Genomic DNA, 22,972 nt, shown 5'->3' with positions numbered 1-22,972 from the left:
CCCTAGAATTTCTAAGCAAACAGCTGGAGGCAGGGCTTTCTCCTATAGAGCTCCATTTTTATGGAATGGTCTGCCTACCCATGTGAGAGACGCAAACTCGGTCTCAACCTTTAAGTCTTCACTGAAGACTCATCTCTTCAGTGGGTCATATGATTGAGTGTAGTCTGGCCCAGGAGTGTGAAGGTGAACGGAAAGGCTTTAGAGCAACGAACCGCCCTTGCTGTCTCTGCCTGGCCGGTTCCCCTCTTTCCACTGGGATTCTCTACCTCTAACCCTATTACAGGGGCTGAGTCACTGGCTTACTAGGGCTCTTTCATACAGTCCCTAGGAGGGGTGCGTCACTTGAGTGGGTTGAGTCACTGATGTGATCTTCCTGTCTGGGTTGGTGCATCCCCTTGGCAGAGATCTTCGTGGGCTATACTCAGCCTTGTCTCAGGATGGTAAGTTGGTGGTTGAAGATATCCCTCTAGTGGTGTGGGGGCTGTGCTTTGGCAAAGTGGGTGGGGTTATATCCTTCCTGTTTGGCCCTGTCCGGGGGTGTCATCGGATGGGGCCACAGTGTCTCCTGACCCCTCCCGTCTCAGCCTCCAGTATTTATGCTGCAGTAGTTTATGTGTTGGGGGGCTAGTGTCAGTTTGTTATATCTGGAGTACTTCTCCTGTCCTATCTGGTGTCCTGTGTGAATTTAAGTATGCTCTGTCTAATTCTCTCTCTCTCTCTTTCTCGCTCTCTCGGGGACCTGAGCCCTAGGACCATGCCTCAGGACTACCTGACATGATGACTCCTTACTGTCCCCAGTCCACCTGGCCGTGCTGCTGCTCCAGTTTCAACTGTTCTGCCTGTGATTATTATTATTTGACCATGCTGGTCATTTATGAACATTTGAACATCTTGACCATGTTCTGTTATAATCTCCACCCGGCACAGCCAGAAGAGGACTGGCCAACCCACATAGCCTGGTTCTTCTCTAGGTTTCTTCCTAGGTTTTGGCCTTTCTACTGAGTTTTTCCTAGCCACCGTGCTTCTACACCTGCATTGCTTGCCGTTTGGGGTTTTAGGCTGGGTTTCTGTACAGCACTTTGAGATATCAGCTGATGTACGAAGGGCTATATATATATAAATGTGATTTGATTTAACCTGTCTAAATGACTACTGACCCATAGCACTCACGTCTGTAGCCATAAAGTGCTTTGAAAGGCTGTCATGGCTCACATCGACACCATATCCCAGAAACCCTAGAGACACACTACAAATTTTATACTGCCCCAACAGATCCACAGATGATGCAATGTCTATTGCACTCCACACTGCCCTTTCCCACCTGGACAAATGGAACACCTACGTGAGAATGCTATTCAATGACTACAGCTAAGCTTTTAACACCATAGTGCCCTCAAAACTCAGGACCCTGGGACTAAACACCTCCCTCTGCAACTGGATTCTGGACTTCCTGACGGGCCACCCCCGGGTGGTAAGTGTAGGTAACAACACATCTGCCACGCTGATCCTCAACACGGGGAATCAGGGGTGTGTGCTCTCAGTCCCCTCCTGTACTCCCTGTTCACCCATAACTGCATGGCCAGGCACAACTCCAACACCATCATTAAGTTTGCAGATGACACAGTCGTAGGCCTGATCACGGACAATGATGACACAGCATATAGGGAGGAGGTCAGAGACCTGGCAGTGTGGTGCCAGGACAACAACCTCTCCTCAATGTGAGCAAGACAAGAGGAACTCATCGTGAACTACAGGAAGACCAAGCATGCCCCCATTCTCATCGACAGGGCTGTAGTGGAGCAGGTTGAGAGCTGGTGTCCACATTACCAACACACTATCATGGTCCAAACACACCAAGACAGCCATGAAGATGGTACGACAAAGCATATTCCCCCTTCCGGTAACTAAAAAGATTTGGCATGGGTCCTCAGATCCTCAAAACGTTCAACAGCTGCACCATCGAGAGCATCCTGACTGGTTGCGTCACTGCCTGGTATGGCAACTGCTCGGCCTCCGACTGCAAGACACTACAGAGGGTTGTGCTTACAGCCCAGTACATCACTGGGGCCAATCTTCCTGCCATCCAGGACCTCTATACCAGGCGGTCAGAGGAAGGCCCTAAAAATTGTGAAAGACTCCAGCCACCATAGTCATAGACTGTTCTCTGCTACCGCACGACAAGCAGTACTGGAGCGCCAAGTCTAGGTCCAAAAGGCTTCTTAACAGCTTCTACCCCCAAGCCATAAGACTCCTGAACAGCTAATCATAAGGCTACCAAGACCCCTCTTTTACACTGCTGCTACTCTCTTTATTATCTATTCATAGTCACTTTAACTCTACCTACATGTACAGTTGAAGTCGGAAGTTTACATACAAGTCGGTTGGAGTCATTAAAACCCGTTTTTCAACCACTCCACAAATTTCTTCTTAACAAACTACAGGGATTGGCAAGTTGGTTTGGACATCTACTTTGTGCATGACAAGTAATTTTTCCAATAATTGTTTACAGACAGATTATTTCACTGTATCACAATTCCAGTGGGTCAGAAGTTTACATACACCAAGTTGACTGTGCCTTTAAACAGCTTGGAAAATTCAAGAAAATTAGGTCATGGCTTTAGAAGCTTCTGATAGGCTAATTGACATCATTTGAGTCAATTGGAGGTGTACCTGTGGATGTATTTCAAGGCCTACCTTCAAACTCAGTGCCTCTTTGCTTGACATCATGGGAAAATCAAAATAAATCAGCCAAGAACTCTGAAAAAAAGATTGTAGACCTCCACAAGTCTGGTTAATCCTTGGGAGTAATTTCCAAATGCCTGAAGGTACCACCTTCACCTGTACAAACAATAGTACGCAAGTATAAACAGCGTGGGACCAGGCAGCCATCATACCGCTCAGGAAGGAGAGCGTTCTCCTCCTAGAGATGAACGTACTTTGGTACGAAAAGTGCAAATCCATCCCAGAACAAGAGCTAAGGACCTTGTGAAGATTCTGGAGGAAACAAGTACAAAAGTATCTATATCCACAGTAAAACGAGTCCTATATCGACATAACCTGAAAGGCCACTCAGCAAGGAAGAAGCCACTGCTCCAAAACAGCCATAAAAAAGCCAGATTACGGTTGCAACTGCACATGGGGACAAAAATCATACTTTTTGGAGAAATGTCCTCTGGTCTGATGAAACAAAAATGTAACAGTTTGGTCATAATGACCATCGTTATGTTTGGAGCGAAAAGGGGGAGGCTTGCAAGCCGAAGAACCCCATCCCAACAGTAAAGCACGAGGGTGGCAGCATGTTGTGGATGTGCCTTGCTGCAGGAGGGACTGGTGCACTTCACAAAATAAATGGAATCATGAGAGAGGAAAATTGTATGGCTATATTGAAGCAACATCTCAAGACATCAGTCAGGAAGTTAAAGCTTGGTCGCAAAGGGGTCTTCTAAATGGACAATGTTCCCAAGCATACTTCCAAAGTTGTGGCAAAATGGCTTTAGGACAACAAAGTCGAGGTGTTGGAGTGGCCATCACAACGCCCTGACCTCAATCCCATAGAAAATGTGTGGGCAGAACTGAAAAATGTGTGCGCGAGCAAGGAGGCCTACAAACCTGACTCAGTTACACCAGCTCTGTCAGGGGGAATGGCCCAAAATTCGCCCAACTTATTATGGGAAGCTTGTGGAAGACTATCCTAAACGTTTGACCCAAGTTAAACAATTTAAAGGCAATGCTACCAAATACTAATTGAGTGTATGTAAACTTCTGACCCACTGGGAATGTGATGAAAGAAATAAAAGCTGAAATAAATCTCTACTATTATTCTGACATTTCACATTCTTAAAATAAAGTGATGATCCTAACTGACCTAAAAACAGGGAATTTTTACCAGGATTAAATGTCAGCAACTATGAAAAAGTGAGTTGAAATGTATGTACATTTCCGACTTCAACTGTACATATTACCTCAATTAACCTGTGCCCCTGCACATTGACTCTGTACCAGTACACCCTGTATATAGCCACACTACTGTTATTTTACTGCTGCTCTTTAATTTCTTATTTTAATTTCTTACTTCCTCCAGCTTTATTTTTACCAGACACTTATTTTTCTTTAAACTGCATTGTTGGTCAAGGGCTTATAAGTAAGCGTTTCACTGTAAGGTCTACCTACATCTGTTGTATTTGGCAATACAGTTGTATTTGATCAATTCCAGACTGGTCACTTGACAAGCAAGTAAAAAGAAGAGCATCTACTGTATAAAAGAGGATTTATACATAGCCAAAACATCTTAACAACAATCTGAGTCTCCCCATTAGAAATGTGCATAATGTTTCACATATAGCTGACTGCCACAGAGGCCTCACTCTCATTCTTTCTTTGTCTCTCCCTTTCTCCTGTTTCTACCCTCTGGCAGGATATTTGACCCCTTCTTCAACACATTAGCCTTCCCTGCAGTCCAGATGGAGAAAATTAAGTTTCCATGTGAACTGGCCACAACTCCAAGCACACAGAAACTCAGCTGGATAAAAGGCTTGTATGGGAGAGGCTGGTTGCTCTGTGGCTGCATTTCCTCCTCTCCAAGTTTTATGTTACATGGCCAGGGACGATGCCACTCTCTAAATTTGAAGACTTTGACAGAAGGGAAGTCGGAGGAGTTTTTGCTTGGCTTCACACAATCCTTTAGTAGCCCAGGATATGGGTTGATTGATGATCTCTCCCTACTCTCAATCACTTTTTCCATTCCTTGGGCTGATTTGCCTTCTCTTTCCATGGCCTTTTTATTACCCCTGGTGATATTTTTGCATTTCAAATCAAATGACATCTTATTTGTCACATTCTTGGTAAACAGCAGGTGTAGACTAACAGTGAAATGCTTACGGAAACCTCCCAACGTTGCAAGGAGAAAGAAGATAGCAAAACAATAGAAAAGTAACGATAACATGGCTATATACAAGGGGTACCAGTACTGTGTTAATGTGCGGGGGTATGAGATCATTGTGGTAGATGTGTACATATAGCTAGGAATAAAATGACCGATTGTAAACAGTAGCAGCAGCATGATGAGTCAAAAAAAGGTTGTACAAAAAGGGTCAATGCAGATCATTAACAAAATAGATAGACTAACTATTTAGCAGTCTTATGGTGTCGGGGTAAAAGCTGTTCAGGGTCCTGTTGGTTCCAGACTTGGTACCTCAGTACTGATTGGAATGCAGTAGCAGAGATAACAGTTTACGACTTGGGTGGCTGGAGTCTTTGACCATTTTTAGGGCTTTCCTCTGGAGCTTGGCCCCAATGATTTTCTCGATCGTCCACATTACCTTCTGTAGCACCTTGCGGTTGGATGCCAAGCAGTTGCCATACCAACCTGTGATGCATGCTCTCAATGGTGCAGCTGTAGACATTTTTCAGGACCCGAGGACCCATGACAAATCCTTTTAGAGTCGTTCAACCTCTAAAAGCACAAGAAAGAGGATTTCGACCCACACCATCCCAGATTGTTCTGAAATTGTTTCTGTGATTAGGAACAGATACGATTAGCATTCCTGCAATACATTATTTTGTTGAAATATAAATTTGATCTCTTAGAAATTAAGTTAAAAGTATTGCACCCAAATCGATCATTTTACATTTAATGGATTCCTATAAATATAGTACCTAACATCCGATTTGGTCCAAACGTTTTTTGAAACAATGAGTAAGACATGAGGAATCCAAATAAATGGTGAAAGGCCACCCACAGACGTCAATCCCACTCCAACAACCAGTATTAACTCTGTAATAATAATCTCCAAGCTGGCCACAATAAGTCACATTGCAGCAGCTTGTGATAACAACTGTATAATATATACCTGCTGGAATGAGGACTAACAGGATAACTCACCACTGATGCATGATGGCTTCAATAGGAACTAACGTTTGCAGTCATTCTCCTTGACCCTGTGTTGTTGGTTTGAGCAGGGAACAGTGTATGTGTGCGCGGAAAGCTGTTAGCTCCAATAAAAACACGGATAAAAGGCGGAATGGTTAGTGACTGACGCACATGACACACCAGCGGGTATGAGCATGGGGCCCTCGGCGCCAGCCAGGGAATGGAGAGGAGGAGGAATCTAAACATTACCACTGGGCCCAACCTATCAATATGGTGGAAGCTAGAGATCAGTGATAGATCAGTGGAATGAATAAACCCATTATCTCCCTGTAGAACAAGCAGCATATTCTTCCACAAGTCAGGTCTGTAAAAGTGTGGGATCTGGGCTGAGCAGTGTGTATTACTGATAAAGTCAAGCAATCAGAGGGTATTGCTGGGCAGGAGGCGGGCAACAAATGCAAAGGGGGCAAAGTCACATTGATTTTCAACATTTGAGAATGCACCGAACCAAAGGTAAATCATTGTTATGAAACCCCTACAGACAACACATGTTATATGAGAGGGGTGGAATGTGAATGGTGCTGTAGCTGGTTATCATCTTGTTCCAGTGTAAACATGAAAACAAGCAGCAGTAACTGGGGACTAGATCTGAATACATGTGGCACATGAGAGGAAGAAGCATGGCTATACAGTCAGTCAGTCAGCATGGCTCTTCTTTACATGGTCTGTCCTCAGGGTCAGTCACTAAAGCTTATATAACACATTCCCACAACTTCACAGCAACATTGTGTTGGCCTAGCAACTATAGAGTCTGTGTGTGTGTGCGTGCGTATGTGTTCACCTTGCTTTATCAGAAGGAGCATTTTGTACTCTCCCCTGATTAATCCTTTTGCATACTTAAGCGCCCCCCCCTCCCCACCTCTCCCTTCCCCTGACCAAATTAATTTCTCTCCTTTGATAGAGACAGAAAGGGATTTGAATGGCTGTGCCCTTCAAACCTGAGAGTTCTAATAAGTGTGAAGAGAAGATCTGTTTGACTGATTTTCTTTAAGGCTTGCAGGCATGGAATTAATTGTCTTGATTAAATATTGTCTGTCTGGGCGATGAGAGACGGAGCAGAATTAGTGGTCCCTTTTTAAAAACGTGTATAGGTTCTGAGTAATATTTGACCTAGAATACAAAGACAACAATGAGAGTAACCACTCTTAAGACAAAGACCTTCAGAAATATCCACCTCATTCTCGAACGCTTTCATAACATGGAAACTATGCAACAACTTCCTCTGCACACTCACATTGTCATAATTCATATGCGTGCCACTAGAAATCCCTGCATTAGCATGTTTCTGTTATCTGATAGATCCTGAGAAAATAAACCATATTACTGGCCTGCTAAAGTGCCTGGACCTTGAAGGCTAAATTGACGATAAAAATAACCATAACTGATCCAAATGACATCTAGGCAGGCTAGATGCAGTTATTTCTTTTTTTATATACTTTGTTTTTATTGTAGGAACACAAAGAAAGCACAAATAAAGTCAAATAAAAGAACAACAAAAAAAGACCTGGCAGTTACAGTGCACTTCATACCTTCATCATCATATCATCATATTAGTTACATTGACATCTTTGAATTAGACCTTTTCCAAGTACGAAACCCATTTTTTTTACCAGTATTCTTGACCTCTCTCCTGTTGAGTTCTTAAAGCAAAGGTCATACGCTCCATGTGGTGTATTTGTTCTGCAATGTCTATCCATTGTGTCACTGTGGGAGGGTCTGTTTGTAGACATTTCCTAGTTATAGCCTTTTTACTGGCTGCCAGTAGGACATTCAAGAGGTACTTTTCTCTATTGTGTAAGTTATCAGGTATTTCCATGTACAAAGAAATGAATGTTTGTTCTATGTCAAATCCCATTATTTTTCCAATGTTAGATCTTATTTCTCCCCAGTAAATTTCGATTGCGGGTCAAGTGCAAAAGATATGAGAGTGGTCCCCCCTCAATAGACCGCATTCTCTCCAACAAGGGTGTAGTGAGCCAGTCTGTTTTGATTTCAGTTTAGGTGTTATGAAGAAACGTATAACATTCTTCCAACAGAATTCTCTCCATGACCTTGAGTTGGTGGAGCTTTGTTGAGTCTCTAATATGTTCAACCATGTTTCATCAGTTATTTCAATGTTAAAACCTCTTGAAACTTACCCATCCCGGATCCGGGAGAATTGTCATCAACTACACTAATTAGCATAGCGCAACGGTCAAAAAATATTACTAGAAAATATTCGTATTCATGAAATCACAAGTGAAATATAGTGAAACACAGCTTAGCCTTTTGTTAATCACCCTGTCATCTAAGATTTTGAAATGATGCTTTACAGCCAAAGCAAGACAAGCATTTGTGCAAGTTTATCGATAGCCAAGCATAGCATTATGTCCAGCTAGCAGCAGGAAGCTCGGTCACGAAAATCAGAAAAGCAATCAAATTAACCGTTTACCTTTGATGATCTTCGGATGTTTTCACTGACGAGACTCCCAGTCAGACAGCAAATGTTCCTTTTGTTCCATAAAGATTATTTTTATACCCAAAATACCTCCGTTTGTTGGTCACCTTATGTTGAGAAATCCACCGGAAATAGTGGTCATGACAACGCCGAAAAACAAATTATATCCATAATATCGACAGAAACATGGCAAACGTTTTTTATAATCAATCCTCAAGGTGTTTTTCAAATATTTATTCGATAATATATCAACCGGGACAATTAGCTTTTCAGTAGGAGCGAGAGGAAAAATGACTACCTCTGTCTTTTACGCAGGAATCACGCTGAGAGCCCTCAGCTGGCCACTTACGCAAAATGTAGTCGTTTACGCTCATTCTTCAACATAAAGGCGTGAAACTACGTCAAAATGCTGTAGACACCTTAGGGAATACGTAGAAAAAGGAATCTGGTTGATATCCCTTCCAATGGCCAATAGGGGTGCATAGGAACACAACGGTTTCAAAATAAGAGGCACTTCCTGATTGGATTTTCCTCAGGGTTTCGCCTGCAATATCAGTTCTGTTGTACTCACAGACAATATCTTGACAGTTTTGGAAACATTCGAGTGTTTTCTATCCTAAGCTGTCAATTATATGCATATTCTAGCATCTGGTCCTGAGAAATAGGCGGTTTACTTTGGGAACGTTATTTTTCCAAAATTAAAAATAGTGCCCCCTAGTTACAAGAGGTTATTAAGTTCCTCCTCCCATTTCTTTTTAATATAGTTTGTAGAATGTTTCTTTGAGGATTGAATACCCAAGTAGAGATTTGAAATCGTTTTTTTTGTTTCTCCCCAAGTTGTATGCGTTAGTGAATACTTTGATTAATTTAGGAGCTGCTCGAGGGTCAGTCACTTTTATCTCACTTAAGAAATAGTGTCGGGGCCTCCCGGGTGGCGCAGTGGTTAAGGGTGCTGTACTGCAGCGCCAGCTGTGCCATCAGAGTCCCTGGGTTCGCGCCCAGGCTCTGTCGTAACCGGCCACGACCGGGAGGTCCGTGGGGTGACGCACAATTGGCCTAGCGTCGTCCGGGTTAGGGAGGGATTGGTCGGTAGGGATCTCCTTGTCTCATCGCGCACCAGCGACTCCTGTGGCGGGCCGGGCGCAGTGCGCGATAGCCAAGGTTGCCAGGTGCACGGTGTAGCCTCCGACACATTGGTGCGGCTGGCTTCCGGGTTGGATGCGCGCTGTGTTAAGAAGCAGTACGGCTGGTTGGGTTGTGTATCGGAGGACGCATGACATTCAGCCTTCGTCTCTCCCGAGCCCGTACGGGAGTTGTAGCAATGAGACAAGATAGTAGCTACTACAACAATTGGATACCACGAAATTGGGGAGAAAAAGGGGGTAAAAAAAATACGAAAAAAAAGAAATAGTGTCGAACTTGTAGGTATCTGTAAAAATCTTGTTTATCCAAGCCATGTTTTTTACTTAGGTCCTGGAAGTTATCTAGGTTCCCATTCCTTATAATTGTACTGAATGATGTGATGCGTCCATTGTTTAAACCTGCTGTCCTGAGTAGCAGGGATGAAGCTGGGGTCGTATGCGGGCCAACTCAGCAGTTTGAGCTCTCTGTCTAAATTATTTTGTTTATCTACCCTAAACCATGTCTTCAGAGAGAAATGAATCCACTGATTTTGTCTATTGTATATTTCTTTTACCACGTCCTCATTTCCCAAAACTGACTGTATGGGTATCTCTGTCAAAGTAGTCTTCCATTTGGATTCGTATTCTGAATTGCACCAACACACCAGAGGTCTCAATTGGGCTGACACATAATAATCTTTTAGGTTTGGTAAGGCCACACCCCCACAGTGTTTTGGTAACTGTAGTGTTGTATATCTAGTTCTTGGTCTCTTACTGTTCCAGATAAACCTTGATATCCGTTTATCCCATTCCCTAAACTGTTTAGGTGGAATTTATATGGGCAGTGATTGGAACAAATACAGTAACCTTGGCAGGATGTTCATTTTGATGGTTTCAATTCTACCACTAAGATCTAAGGGAAGTGAATTCCACCTGTCTATGTCATCATATATTTTCTTGTTAATGTGATCGTAATTCATGCAATAAAGTGTGGGTGTATCTTCTGGTAGATACACTCCAAGATATTTAATGGATAAAGAGGTCCAGGTGAAGTTATACCTACTCTTCAGCTCTTCCTGTGGGGTATAATTATATACTAGGGCCTGGGTCTTGTGTACGTTAAGCACATGAATATGTTCCAAATGTTTGTTAAACATCCATCAATCTAGGTACACTTGAGCCTGGGTCTTTAAGGAATAACAGAACGTCATCAGCATACATACATATCTTATGTTCACTGTCTCTTATTATTCCCTCTAAGGTTGGGTCCTGTCTTATTGCCTGTGCTAATGGTTCGAGGTACAAGGAGAAGAGCGTGGGTGAAAGATTACAGCCTTGTCTTGCCCCTCACTCTAATTTTATCGTTCTTGTCAAATTTCCATTTATCTTTATTCTAGCGGTCGGACATGAATACAGTGTTTTGATGCACTGTATCACTTCTTTGTTGAAACCAAATCTTTCCATAACTTTGAATAGGTAATCCCATCCCACTTAAACAAATTATTTTTCTGCATCTAGGCTGATTAATATTGCACTTGTCTTATTCTGAGTAATGTGGTCCATGACATGTAGTGTTCTCCTTATATTGTCCTGTGTCTGCCTATTTTGTATGAAACCAGTTTGTTCTCCGTCAGTCAATTCTGGGATTATGTTCTCCATTCTTTTGGCTATTATTGATGCATATAGTTTATAATCTGTGTTAAGAATTGCGATAGGTCTATATGAACTGCATTCTTTCTCATCTTTACCCTCTTTTGGGATTACAGATATGATGGCCTCTCTCCAAGACGGTGGGAGACCCCCCTCCCCCAGAGTCCAGTTAAAACAGGGCTTAAGTAGAGGTGCTAATTGTTCTCTGAAGGTCTTGAACCATTCTGAAGGGAAGCCATCAGTGCCTGGAGACTTGTTGACTTTTAGTTGAGATGTTGCTTTAGTAATTTATTCGGTGTTCATTTCTAAAGTTAGTCTATCATTTTGCTCTGTCCCAATTGACGGGAGATCAAGTGAGTTCAAAAAGTGCTCTATTGTCTGTGCATCTGCCTTCTCTGGTTGCTTGTACAGATTTGTGTAATATGATTCAAATGCATTCTGTATTTCATCTCATTTGCATGTGATCTTTTTTGTTTTGGGGTCTTTTATTTTGAAAATGGTATTCTGTGCTTGTTGTTTCGTGAGTCTCCATGCTAGTAATTTGGTTTCCTTTGAGCCTGCTTCATAATATCGTTGTTTCAGGAACCTAAGCTTTTTCTCTACTTCTTCTCTATAAATCTGGGTAATTTCCTGTTTTACCTTTTGAATCTCTCGTAATATAAGAGGGTCTTTGTATTGACTATGAGATCGTTCTAAGTTTCTTAGGGTTTCCTGTAATTTCAGCAGTTTCTGTGCTTTAATCTTTTTCTTGAGAGATGATGTGGCTATGATCTTCCCTCTAATAACCACCTTAGCTGCATCCCACAATATAGCAGGAGATACTTTCCCATTATCATTATTCTCCAGATAGATGTTCAATTCTGTCTTTATTGATTCCTTGAATGCTGGATCATTCAGCATGCTTGTATTAAGTCTCCATATAGTATTTCTTGGTTTGCTATCAAGGTGAAAAGTTAAGTAAACTCCATTATGATCTGATAAGTCGCTCTGCCCGATCCTACAATCCTTAAGCCTGTGTCTATCTGCACTGTACATAAAAAGTAGTCTAACCTGGAGTATTCAGTGTGGCGGGCTGAGTAAAAAGTATATTCCTTATCGGTCTTGTGGGTGTCACGCCATACATCGAGCAGTCCTAGAGCCTGCAGTATCCTATTGATCTTTTTGGAAACTAGGCTCATTTTCCTATTTTGGTTTGTGCTGTCCAATTTTGAGTTTAGAATTGCGTTAAAGTCCCCTCCACAGATAAGAGTGCCAGTGGTTTCTGTGGCAATTAAATCAAACACATTCCCGTAGAAGACCATTACTTCTCTTGATGGCACTCCCCAGTCCGTTTACATTGAGACTTATGACCTTACTTCTCTTGATGTAACTCCCCAGTCCATTTACATTGAGACTTATGACCTTAAATTCCCCATGATGCATCGATATAAATAAAAAAAAACTGTGCACCATATCTGCCTGCTTATCATGAGCCTAAAAATGAACGACAAATCAAGAGCGATAATAAAGTAAACCAAAGTAGGAAAATATTTTGGTATTTGGACTCCCATGCCAGAGGACTGTCTGTCTCTTGCCTCTGGGGTTTGAGGGGATGAGCCTGTCCGCAGGACGGGCCCCTCGCTCAGATATGAAAATGCGTGACGTAGTCACAAACAAGACCTGGTGGAACCGAAAATAATAAGGGCGCCTATTTTGTCGCTTATACACATCGGTTAATTACAAGTGAAAACTATATTGGTCATGCTTGCATATCATGAATACTCCCCTTGATATTCCCTTCTGTCGCCCCGTTGTCAATGTGTCATTAATCCTTAGCTAATATACAGTGTGGCAAAAAAGTATTTAGTCAGCCACCAATTGTGCAAGTTCTCTCACTTAAAAAGAGGTACACTTCAACTATGACAGACAAAATGAGGGAAAAAATCCAGAAAAATCACATTGTAGGATTGCAAATTATGGTGGAAAATAAGTATTTTTTTTGCGCTAGCATTAGCTATTTCGGGTTCATCGACGATTATATCTTCTACTGTCTTGTTGTTGTTGTAGCTCCGCAACCTTTTCCTATTTTCCCCTTTTCCCTTTTGCCTAATGCTCAGAGTAAATAGTCAAATTTAGGGGGGGAAATACCCAACCGATGTGCAGTACGAAAAACTAGGCAGCCATTTCCTACGTTGCGTCACCGGAAGCCCTGATGCAGTTATTTCTAAATGAATATGCATTCAAAACACCGGGCTTATGAGCAGTTATTCAAATGACATAGGCTATTCCCTGTGGTTTACAGACTAGAGTTTTCTACTCCCTTGAAAACAATAACATTCTGCATTGCATTGTGTTGTTGTAGCCTAGGTAGGATACATTTATTGTCCCTAAAAAACAGAATCAATACAGTAGCTTTTTGAGCTGCGTGTCCGGGGACTGGAGCTAACATAACGAAATCATAGGTAGCCTATCTGATCACTTTTTTTCCCCACAGTGTAAATTAACACGATATATTCTCTTTATAAATGGATGGGTTTATGGGCATACGCTTCTAACTTACATGGAACCCAAACCGGCTGTGCGCGTGCACCATCGTGCATAAATATATTTTGTCCCCCCACACCAAACGTGATCACAACACGCAGGTTAAAATATCAAAACAAACTCTGACCAATTATATTAATTTGGGGACACTTGCTAGCTAATTTGCCCTATTTAGCTAGCTTGCTGATGCTAGCTAATTTGTCCTGGGATATAAACATTGAGTTGTTATTTTACCTGAAATGCACACGGTCCTCTACTCCGCCAATTAATGCACACATAAAACGGTCAACTGAATCATTTCTAGTCATCTCTCCTCCTTCCAGGCTTTTTCTTCTCCTGACTTTATATTGCAATTGGCAACTTTGTTCAACCTTGTTCGTCTTTCAGTCACCCACGTGCCATCTCCTCATTGGTTATACCATAAACCAATGAGGAGATGGGAGAGACAGGACTTGCAGCGTGAACTGTGTCAGAAATAGAACTGATTTCTATTTTAGCCCTTGGCAACACAGACGCTCATCGGCGCACGCGAGCAGTGTGGGTGCAATAATTGAATAACATTGATTTCTTACATTTATTTTGCAACGCTCACGCACGCAACGCGAGCGGCGTAGTCAGCCTGTTAGCATATACGTCTCGAGTCTGTCTGTCATCATTGTTCTGTTGCGCAATTACACAACTGGCCTCTCCGCCGCCTAGGCTATTCCTCTTAAATCGTGTGCAGTCCCAGGAAAAAATAGAGTACAAAAGCTGGTTGGACACTTATTTCCACATATTTTATTCACCGAGAGCCTATTGGAGGACAAATGCACCCTTGCTTGCGGAACGTAAAATAGGCTACAGCATTAACGAGGGGCGGGGAGTTGGAAAGGAGAAGCCTATAGTAGGCTGCCTATCTAAACACTGAAAGGCTACATCCTGACTAAATACACCATGAGTGGGCTGCAAATGTACCTTTCAGGACCTTCTAAACTATCGAGAATAGACCCAAACTGATCCAAATAGTTGTAGAATCGGGCCTAGGCTGTAGGCTATGCAATTATTTCGGCATGAAACAAAACAGGATGTTTGAGCGGTTATTCAAATTAGCCTAGATCACTGCAGTTTACTAATCTTGCTAACAACCGCCTCGCTGTGTGGTCACGTGGGTTGCGAGTCAGCCAGGCTAGCAGTTTACAGCCTATAGACAATAATTGTGTACTCACTTGTTAACAATAATACATTTCTCATTGCACTGTGTTTTTGTAGCCCAGGTAGAAATAATCATTTTCGTCTAAAAATGTAGGCCTAGGGCTAATCAATAGTAGACAGAGCCAGAACAAAATCAGTTGAGAGAGTTGATTTCTATAAGCAGGCCCGTTTTTTTTCCACAGGACCACGCATGCGCGTGCATGAATTTAACACTTTAAATTATACTCCACATACATTATCTTCACACATTTGAGATGCTTTTTCCTGACAGATGCTTCTCAGTAATCAACTAGGCCTATTACCACGTGCGTTGCCCATAAAGCTGGCTTGACAAATAGGCATATGCAGTTGTGATTTGAAACAATCCACATTTTTTTAAATAAGCTAAATGGTCCTCTGTGGCCAATTCAAACTCTCTGGTAAAGTATTTTGAAGGATTTTAGTAAGTAATTATTATATACATTTTGGCAAAACATCAATACACTATAGGGGAAGCCAGCATCCGAACAGTGCATTGTTCACCCGCCAACTTTCCTTTTTACTTTGCAAGTGTCTGAAACCAGAGATCTGTATACAATGATAAGGTGATCATGTCTCCTCCCTAACAACGTGAGTCGTTGGTCCAAAGTCGAGAATGCAGGCGACAAGGTTAGGTCTGCATATTAGAAACGCATTGTGCTTATTCAGAGCAGATTTTGGCAAAAGTGGGTTCTCTCGCTTCATTTCTTCCTCTCAGCTGAAACTGGAGAGCAAAACAGCACCCCTTTGTCTTACTATAAGTGGCCCATGTATCTGATGCTGTCTGGCCAGAAAAGGTATGACATGCCATACTCTTTTTGCCCAGACAGCATCAGATACAATACATGATCTACACCAGTGGAGGCTGAGAAAGGGAGGACAGCTCATAATGGTTGGAGCGGAAGGAATGGAATGGCATCAAACACATGGAAACCATGTTTGTGTTTGATACCATTCCACTTATACCAATCCAGCCATTACCACAACCCTGTCCTAACCAATTCAGGTGCCACCAACCTCCTGTGGTCTACACATACTGAGACAGAGGGGCACTGTTTTGCTCACTTGGATGCTTAAATCTGAGATTGATGAATCTTTGTCGGCATGCGTCTCGGTCAAATAAATAATAAATATGTCTATATTTATTTGGACGGGCAAGGGGGTCCGGTAGGGCGGGCCAGGCCCCCTGGGGCCCGCCCATAACGCCGGCCCTGATAGTGGAGCAGACTTGCTCTTGCTGAATGTAAAACAGGCCTGCAGAAAATTAACTGTCAGGGAAAGTTTAGGAGAGAAAGTGCATTGGTGTGATCACTTTTGGCCAGTTATGATAACATTGTTTTACTGATGCATTGCCATTTGCAAACAGTTGCACAGGACAGACAGAGAGATGAGCACAGTAAAACAAGACCCAAAGGACTTGACAACCATTAGAAAAATGGAAATCACTCGCAAACCATTTGAGCAACAAGGCAATATTGACATGCTGTAAAATATGTGCTATATTATTTTTCATTTGGCCTACACATGTACATTGAAGTAGCCTATTATTATCAGTTGTCAATATGACAAAAAACACACACTGAATGGACTTGTTACCACTTTATTAATAGGCAGCATGCTGTAGGATATGTTGATCAGATGATTGCAATGGTGGAAAAAGTATACTTGAGTAAAAGTAAAGATACCGTGATAGAAAATGACTCAAGTAGAAGTGAGGCACCCAGTAAAATACTACTCGAGTACAAATCTAAAAGTATTTGGTTTTAAATATACTTAAGTATAAAAAGTAAGTGTAAATAATTTCAAATTCCTTATATAAAGCAAACCAGACGGCATAATTATAATTATTATTTTTACGGATAGCCAGGGGCACGCTCCAACAGTCAGACATAATTTACAAAGCATGTGTTAAGTGAGTCCGCCAGATCAGAGGCAGTAGGGATGACCTGGGATGTTATCATGATAAGTGTGTAAATTAGACAATTGTCCTGTCCTGCTAAGCATCCAAAATGTAATGAGTACTTTTGGGTGTCAGGGAAAATGTATGGAGTAAAAAGTACATCATTTTTTAAGGATGTGGTGAAGTAAAAGTAAAAGTTGTTTAAAATATAAATAGTAAAGAAAAGCACAGATACGCCCCCAAAAACAACTTAAATCAAATCACATTTTATTTGTCACATGCACCGAATACATTGGATGGCCTATATAAGTAGTACTTTCAAGTGTTTTTACTTAAGTACTTTACACCACTGGTTGATTGACAGGTGTAGGACTGTAGAACAACAAACTCTCCTCTAGTGTTAATACTCACAAAGGTTTTATAGTTAAACTATAGGCTACATAGCCTATCGTTACACTTATACATGTTTACTTTACTTTTATGCTCTATAAATTGACTCCTAATAATTTACTCCAGCATCTTGAGGCAAGTTTGCCACCGGCGGGCTGCAGTAGGGAAGTAAAGTGGAAGTCGAATCCATCACTTCTGTTGTTTGGCTGTTCCATAGCAACATTTGAAAATGAGCTGGATAAGGCTAACTATGAGTAGTGACATGAGGAGCAACAAATTAATATCTGCCTCAAATCGAGCCAAGAAAATCGAGCCAAGAAACAAGCTCCAAACTCACTTGAGTTTGGGAAAACATACAGTAAGGGCACGAAAATAATTAGAAGGGGTCTGCATCAAAAACAAATAGCCTAAGTAAAGTCCATTAGCAGATGCACAGATTTACTAACGATACATATCCATTTTATAATGTAGACTAGACACTATGGGTTAGTCATTAGCGAATGGGTAGTTTTCATTTTGTAGTAGGGAAGTAGAAGAGCCCAAATGTAACAGAATGAGAGGAGAGAGACAGACAGTTAAACAGCCGTCTACCCACAGCATTAACATGGCATCATCTAGTAGAAACAACTTATTTTGCCATGTGTCATTTCTAACGAAACACTAAAAACACACAAAAATGCCTTCCACAATACAGGTGTTACAAATGAGATGCCAAGATGGAAAAACAAAAAGACATGATCGTACTCAGCCCGCACCCTGCCACACAAAAATCCAAGAAGTGGGTGACTCCTGTTTGAGTCATGGCTGAGGTACATCATCGATGACTAGGAATGGACCTGGCTGAGCTCAATCACTTCCTTTTATTTACACTTTAGTCATCTAGCAGAACCTCTTATCCAGAGCGACTTACAGGAGCAATTAGGGTTAAGTGCCTTGCTCAAGGGCACATACAGATTGTTTTTCACCTAGTCTGCTCAGGGATTCAAACCCAACAGGCCCAACAGTCTTAACCGCTAGGCTATCTGTCACCCTTAAACCCTCTCTTCATAGCAGAAGCCCCACATGACTTGAACCCCCCCCCAAACATTGTCACAGGAATCTCAAGAGCTAAATTGCATAATCCAGCATAAGCATGGCTTCGTCTCTAGTGGAAATCGGTGAAGCTTCAAAGAGGGGGACCTATTACGGCTTTATGAAACAACGTGGTGAGGTAGAGAGAGGACGATGTTTATAACAATCCCCCCCACCACACACACAGACCCTCCTACTCCCCCTTCTGTGAACAAGGGCTTTTTCTACAGCTGGGTAACAAAGCATGACCCAATAATCCTGAAGCCTGACTCAAAGCTGGAACCTCCTCTCTGAGGACTTTATAAGATTCTGCCTGGTGATGAGGAGACTGCTAGGCATGTGTGGGGGATTATACACAAACACACAACCAGCTTTGATTATTCTAATTATGACTAAAGCCCTGAGCAGATTATGAGCACAGGCTAATATGTGCAATGTGATGAGTTCACATGCAATACGGGACTTTAGAGTTAAGCACACCAGACAAAGGCATATATCTGGGCCAAAGTGGTATTCTTGTCTTTCAACTGATTACGCAGTTATACTAATTAATTTCAAAAATCCAAACACTGAATGTATTTATGAGCCACTGCATGCTAACTGTCCTGACTGCAGATGAGTTTGCCCCCATCGACACAAATAAAAAGCGCTGACTAAGGACTTTTGGGCTTACTGTTGCAGCATGTGAATTACAATTCTGGTGAAAAGAAGTGGTGGGCCCATCCAGACATGAGGCAATGGAGAGAGAGAGAGAGAGAGAGAGCGAGAGCTAGCAACAGGCCTGTTCCTGTCCTGTTCTGACAGTTGGCTAAATGTCTCAAGGCAGGTAACAAGGTTTTGGATGACTAGGAGTGGAATGTTCTGTCTGAACTATCAAACAAGCAAGGAAGACGTGCCAGTCGTCGAATCTAGACTCACGGAGTATACCAAAAGGTAGAACATAAACGGGCTGCATTCCCAAAGATGACATGTTCCTGGGTTTCTCCACCGCTTCATATAAGCTGTTAGTTTGTAAACATCCCATCTGCTTTGCAGGCCTGGAGCACCAGGCAGAACCCTCTAAATTAAAAATCACGTGCCAGGAGACCCACAGCATGGTTAAGATACAGGGAGCTGGTTAGTTCTGGCAGTCACAGAGAGCAAGTAGAAAACTATCCTAAATATTTTGAAGGCACAAGCAACCCTCATCTGTAGCTGGTTTATACCATGGGAATGTATGCACTTTGTAGAAAGGCTTGGTGGTGTAAACAAAGTTAATGTACCATAGTCTTTTTTAGACAAATATAAGATTGGAGAGACAAGATGCACACAAAAAAATGGCAGAAAAAGATTTCATTTCTACTTTATAGAAATCTCAGGGACCCATATGTGAACATTTACCTGCTTTCCATTTTGCTCATAAAAAGGTACACAGGCCTGTATTGACCCGGAGGAAAAATACATTATTTACGGCTAACTCTGGTAAGTGTCTCTTTTGAGGCACATTATAGCTTATATTTCAAGGGACAACTCAGACTCCACTGTGCTGATGTTGGTTGTATTTTCATACTCAGCCACACATTTCCATAGCGAAATCACTTGAGTTCACAAATTGACTGTCTCTCGTCGGACACAGATCTGCATAATTCATGTGGATTTTATATTTCTACATGCTATCATATTTCCTTATGCCTTACTGAACTTTGGGATTTATCATAATGTTTTTAGAATTTAATATGGTGTGCTTTATTATTTTCAAGTAATATTGTACAGAAACAATATGAAATCAAAGCATTTCCACATAGGCCAATAGCCCAGTCTTTGCTGTAACCTATAAAAACGTGTTCTAGGCCTATTCCGTTCCCAGTTGTCGGGATCTGTAAACCCACATGTTATCTGGCTCTTCGCCCTAGCCCCAAACAAAAGTTAATCAAACCCTCCATTGGTTTAGATAATGAGGATTTGATGTCTAACATTTTATGGAGTCAGACGCATGAATAAAACAATATTTCGTTGGAGAGAAGAGCCGCTGAATTGTCCCTTGGTCGAAAATAACCCTCAGTGGTGGCTATTTTGCAGTGATCGCATTGGAAATGCGAGACGGATATTGATAATCTCAACTGGAAAGCTATTGTGTAGCAGAGGAGCTACCCTGAGACACATTTTCCCAGCACTAATATGATTTGGTAAAATTTAAGGCATCCGGATCTATTTTAATACTTCTAAACTTGCGTTCGATGCTTGGTTAACATAGCAAAAAAAATGTCCATACTAGATTGGATACGAGTCCTTTGTCTTGTCCAACTAGCAAATAAACAAAAGATATAGGATTTGGATCAAAGCGGCTTATGTTGGTTTAATTATAATAAGATAACCAATAACCGCCTTTGTCTAACACAAACTACCATTTATCTATCAAAAAGACACAATCGAGTTGTAAAATAATAAAAATGTAAAACTGACTAATGGAGATCCATTTTATTCGCGTGTGTTAGATCCCCTCAGCGGCCAGTCCGGCGCACGGAAAGCGTAGCCTTCCATACTGTAGCCCTAGACGACGGAAAAAAGTGCTAAATGTTGCCAACACATAGCTGGGTCGGCTCAATCGACTCAACGTAATGTGAAGCGAGTCAGTGCTATATTGAGGCTATGGAAATTATACTTTGTCTCAGTTCGTGTGGTTAAAACCACAGTCACATTTTAACAAACGGCTACAATAAAGGCTCCTCAACTGACAGCCCTTTAATTTATTAACAGCTAAACCGATACAGACCAACATATCCTGCTTTCTACTGAAACAGAGTAGCCTAGCCAGACATCTGAATTTGCAAATCGAATGTAGATCATTCTGCTCACTTAATTCGAACCGAACCAAATTAATATTGGCGTATGCTAAAATTGCATCAACATAGACCAGGTTTTCAATACTTTTGTTTGTATGGAAAAACTTATAATTCCTAGAAGCCATCCGACCCTTCCTTGACCGAGTTAGCTGGTACAGATTCATGTGAAAATCTGTTTAAGAGGAGAAGAGCGACAAGGGCAAAGTGCTGCTTTTGTACCACTTACCGACTTGTAAGACATTTTCCACACAACCAGTCTCCAAAAGTCGTATGCCTCGGCGGAAAGGCAGTCCATCTCCGGTGCCCGCTGCCCCGACGGCGGCCGTCGTATTGGTAACCCCTCCAGGGACAGACCCGGATCCAGCGGGAGCCACTGTGCCCACCGCCGGACCCTCTTCGCCTGCGACGCGGCACTGAAACGACGAATACATACATATTTCCCTTTCGTTCCTCGGAAAGGACCAGTAGACTATACGGCGCTGTACGGGCTCTGGGATCCGCTCGAAGCGCTCCTCCACCCTCTCAAAGGCCCATTTCTCCGCTACAGCCTTCGCGGCACAGTCCAACAGAGATTCCGGGCAGCGAAACCGAGAGTTCGGAAAACCCGGACCAGGCCCCGGACCAGGCCCTCGGGGAGCCGGGCGCAAGCACGGTCGCTTGCTGGCCGGGGGTAAAGATAGATGAAGTGGCGGCTGAGGCGGTAGCTCTCCACGTCCCTCCGCCATGACGTCCAGATAAACACTGAGAACAGACGACCAGCTTCAGAATTGCACAAATGAGACACTGCACAACCGGAGAGGAGGGAGTGGGGTTGAGGGGGTGTATACGTCACCACCAATAACAAACACTCCCCAATCGCGATACTGCACTGACAACGCGCCACCGCTACTGGCCTCTTGGTGTGTGTGTGTGTATGTGTGTGTGTGTGTGTGTGTGTGCGTGCGTGCGTGCGTGCGTGTGTGTGTGTGTGCAGTGCCGCCTCTAGCCTTCTGTGGGCCCTAGGCGAGATTCTATCATTTATTCCTTGGTGAGAAAGTTTTGAAGCTAATTTCCTGCAATTCTACACATTTTGCCATGATTTATGCCATGTTCATATGATATCTGTTTGAGAGTGACTACAAAAGCAATGGGGGCCCCCTGGAGGTTTAGGGCCCCTGAGCACATGCCCTGTATGGCGGTTGGTAATTTGGTAATGAATAGGCCTACGACAAGATTTAGATAGCTGGCTAGACTACCTAACCTAGCAATTTTAAATAATTAGCTGACATTTGCTAATTGGGTGACTAGCATAACAACTGGACAACTGCTGATGCACTAGCAAATTCCGAACTTGCACCCTGTGTATTTATACGTTTCTAACTCTCAACAGTAAACTGACACTCTGACTGAGTTCATAAACCGGACGCAGCGCGTAGTCTGCCTGTTGGTTTGGTCGGTGTATAGGAAGAGGTGGCTCTGTGTGTGTAGTCTGCAACAAGGCAAACCATGCTCACCTCAACTTCAACCTTAGCCTATATATTCAAATTATGAATGACAACCAAAATAACCACATTAGTGTCCAATAAATCATAAAGAATGTTTTGAAATAAACATGACATTATGGAAATATAATGAACACATCCAAGTAGTGAAAACTTCCTATGCTGTATACACCTATTTTACTAATAAGTATCTTTCTTTAAGATGTATTACAAGCACTGACTTGCAAATCAAATTTACACCATTTACTTCTAGAATAAATGTCAATGTTTCCAATGCAGCAAATACTCGCGGGGTGTCAGATCTGGTGAATTGACAGGCCATATTCACAAACATTTACAAATATGCCAGGACTGAGAAGAGGACATATATTCAAACGTTTAAATTAATTAAATAATATCCATAATAATATTCACCAAGATACAGTGCATTTGAAAAGTG

At 42.2% G+C, this 22,972-nt stretch overlaps 1 protein-coding gene across 4 annotated transcripts in view; it reads right to left on the bottom strand.

Moving 5' to 3' along the window:
• Nucleotides 1-21,837, bottom strand: part of LOC139386926 (zinc finger, SWIM-type containing 5) — a 69,967-nt gene extending 48,130 nt beyond the window's left edge. For 2 of the 4 annotated variants that reach the window (XM_071132815.1, XM_071132814.1), the window contains exon 1: nt 21,279-21,837. In XM_071132815.1, coding sequence (XP_070988916.1) covers nt 21,279-21,777 — 499 coding nt within the window. In that variant the 5' untranslated portion in view covers nt 21,778-21,837. The remainder of the gene's footprint in view (nt 1-21,278) is intronic. The other 2 variants (XM_071132817.1, XM_071132816.1) reach the window with 1 other exon arrangement.
• Nucleotides 21,838-22,972: the final 1,135 nt, after the last annotated feature.

Source organism: Oncorhynchus clarkii, chromosome 28 (genome assembly GCF_045791955.1).
Source record: "Oncorhynchus clarkii lewisi isolate Uvic-CL-2024 chromosome 28, UVic_Ocla_1.0, whole genome shotgun sequence".
NCBI lineage: Eukaryota > Metazoa > Chordata > Actinopteri > Salmoniformes > Salmonidae > Oncorhynchus > Oncorhynchus clarkii.
This window is presented reverse-complemented; position numbering and strand designations above follow the sequence as displayed.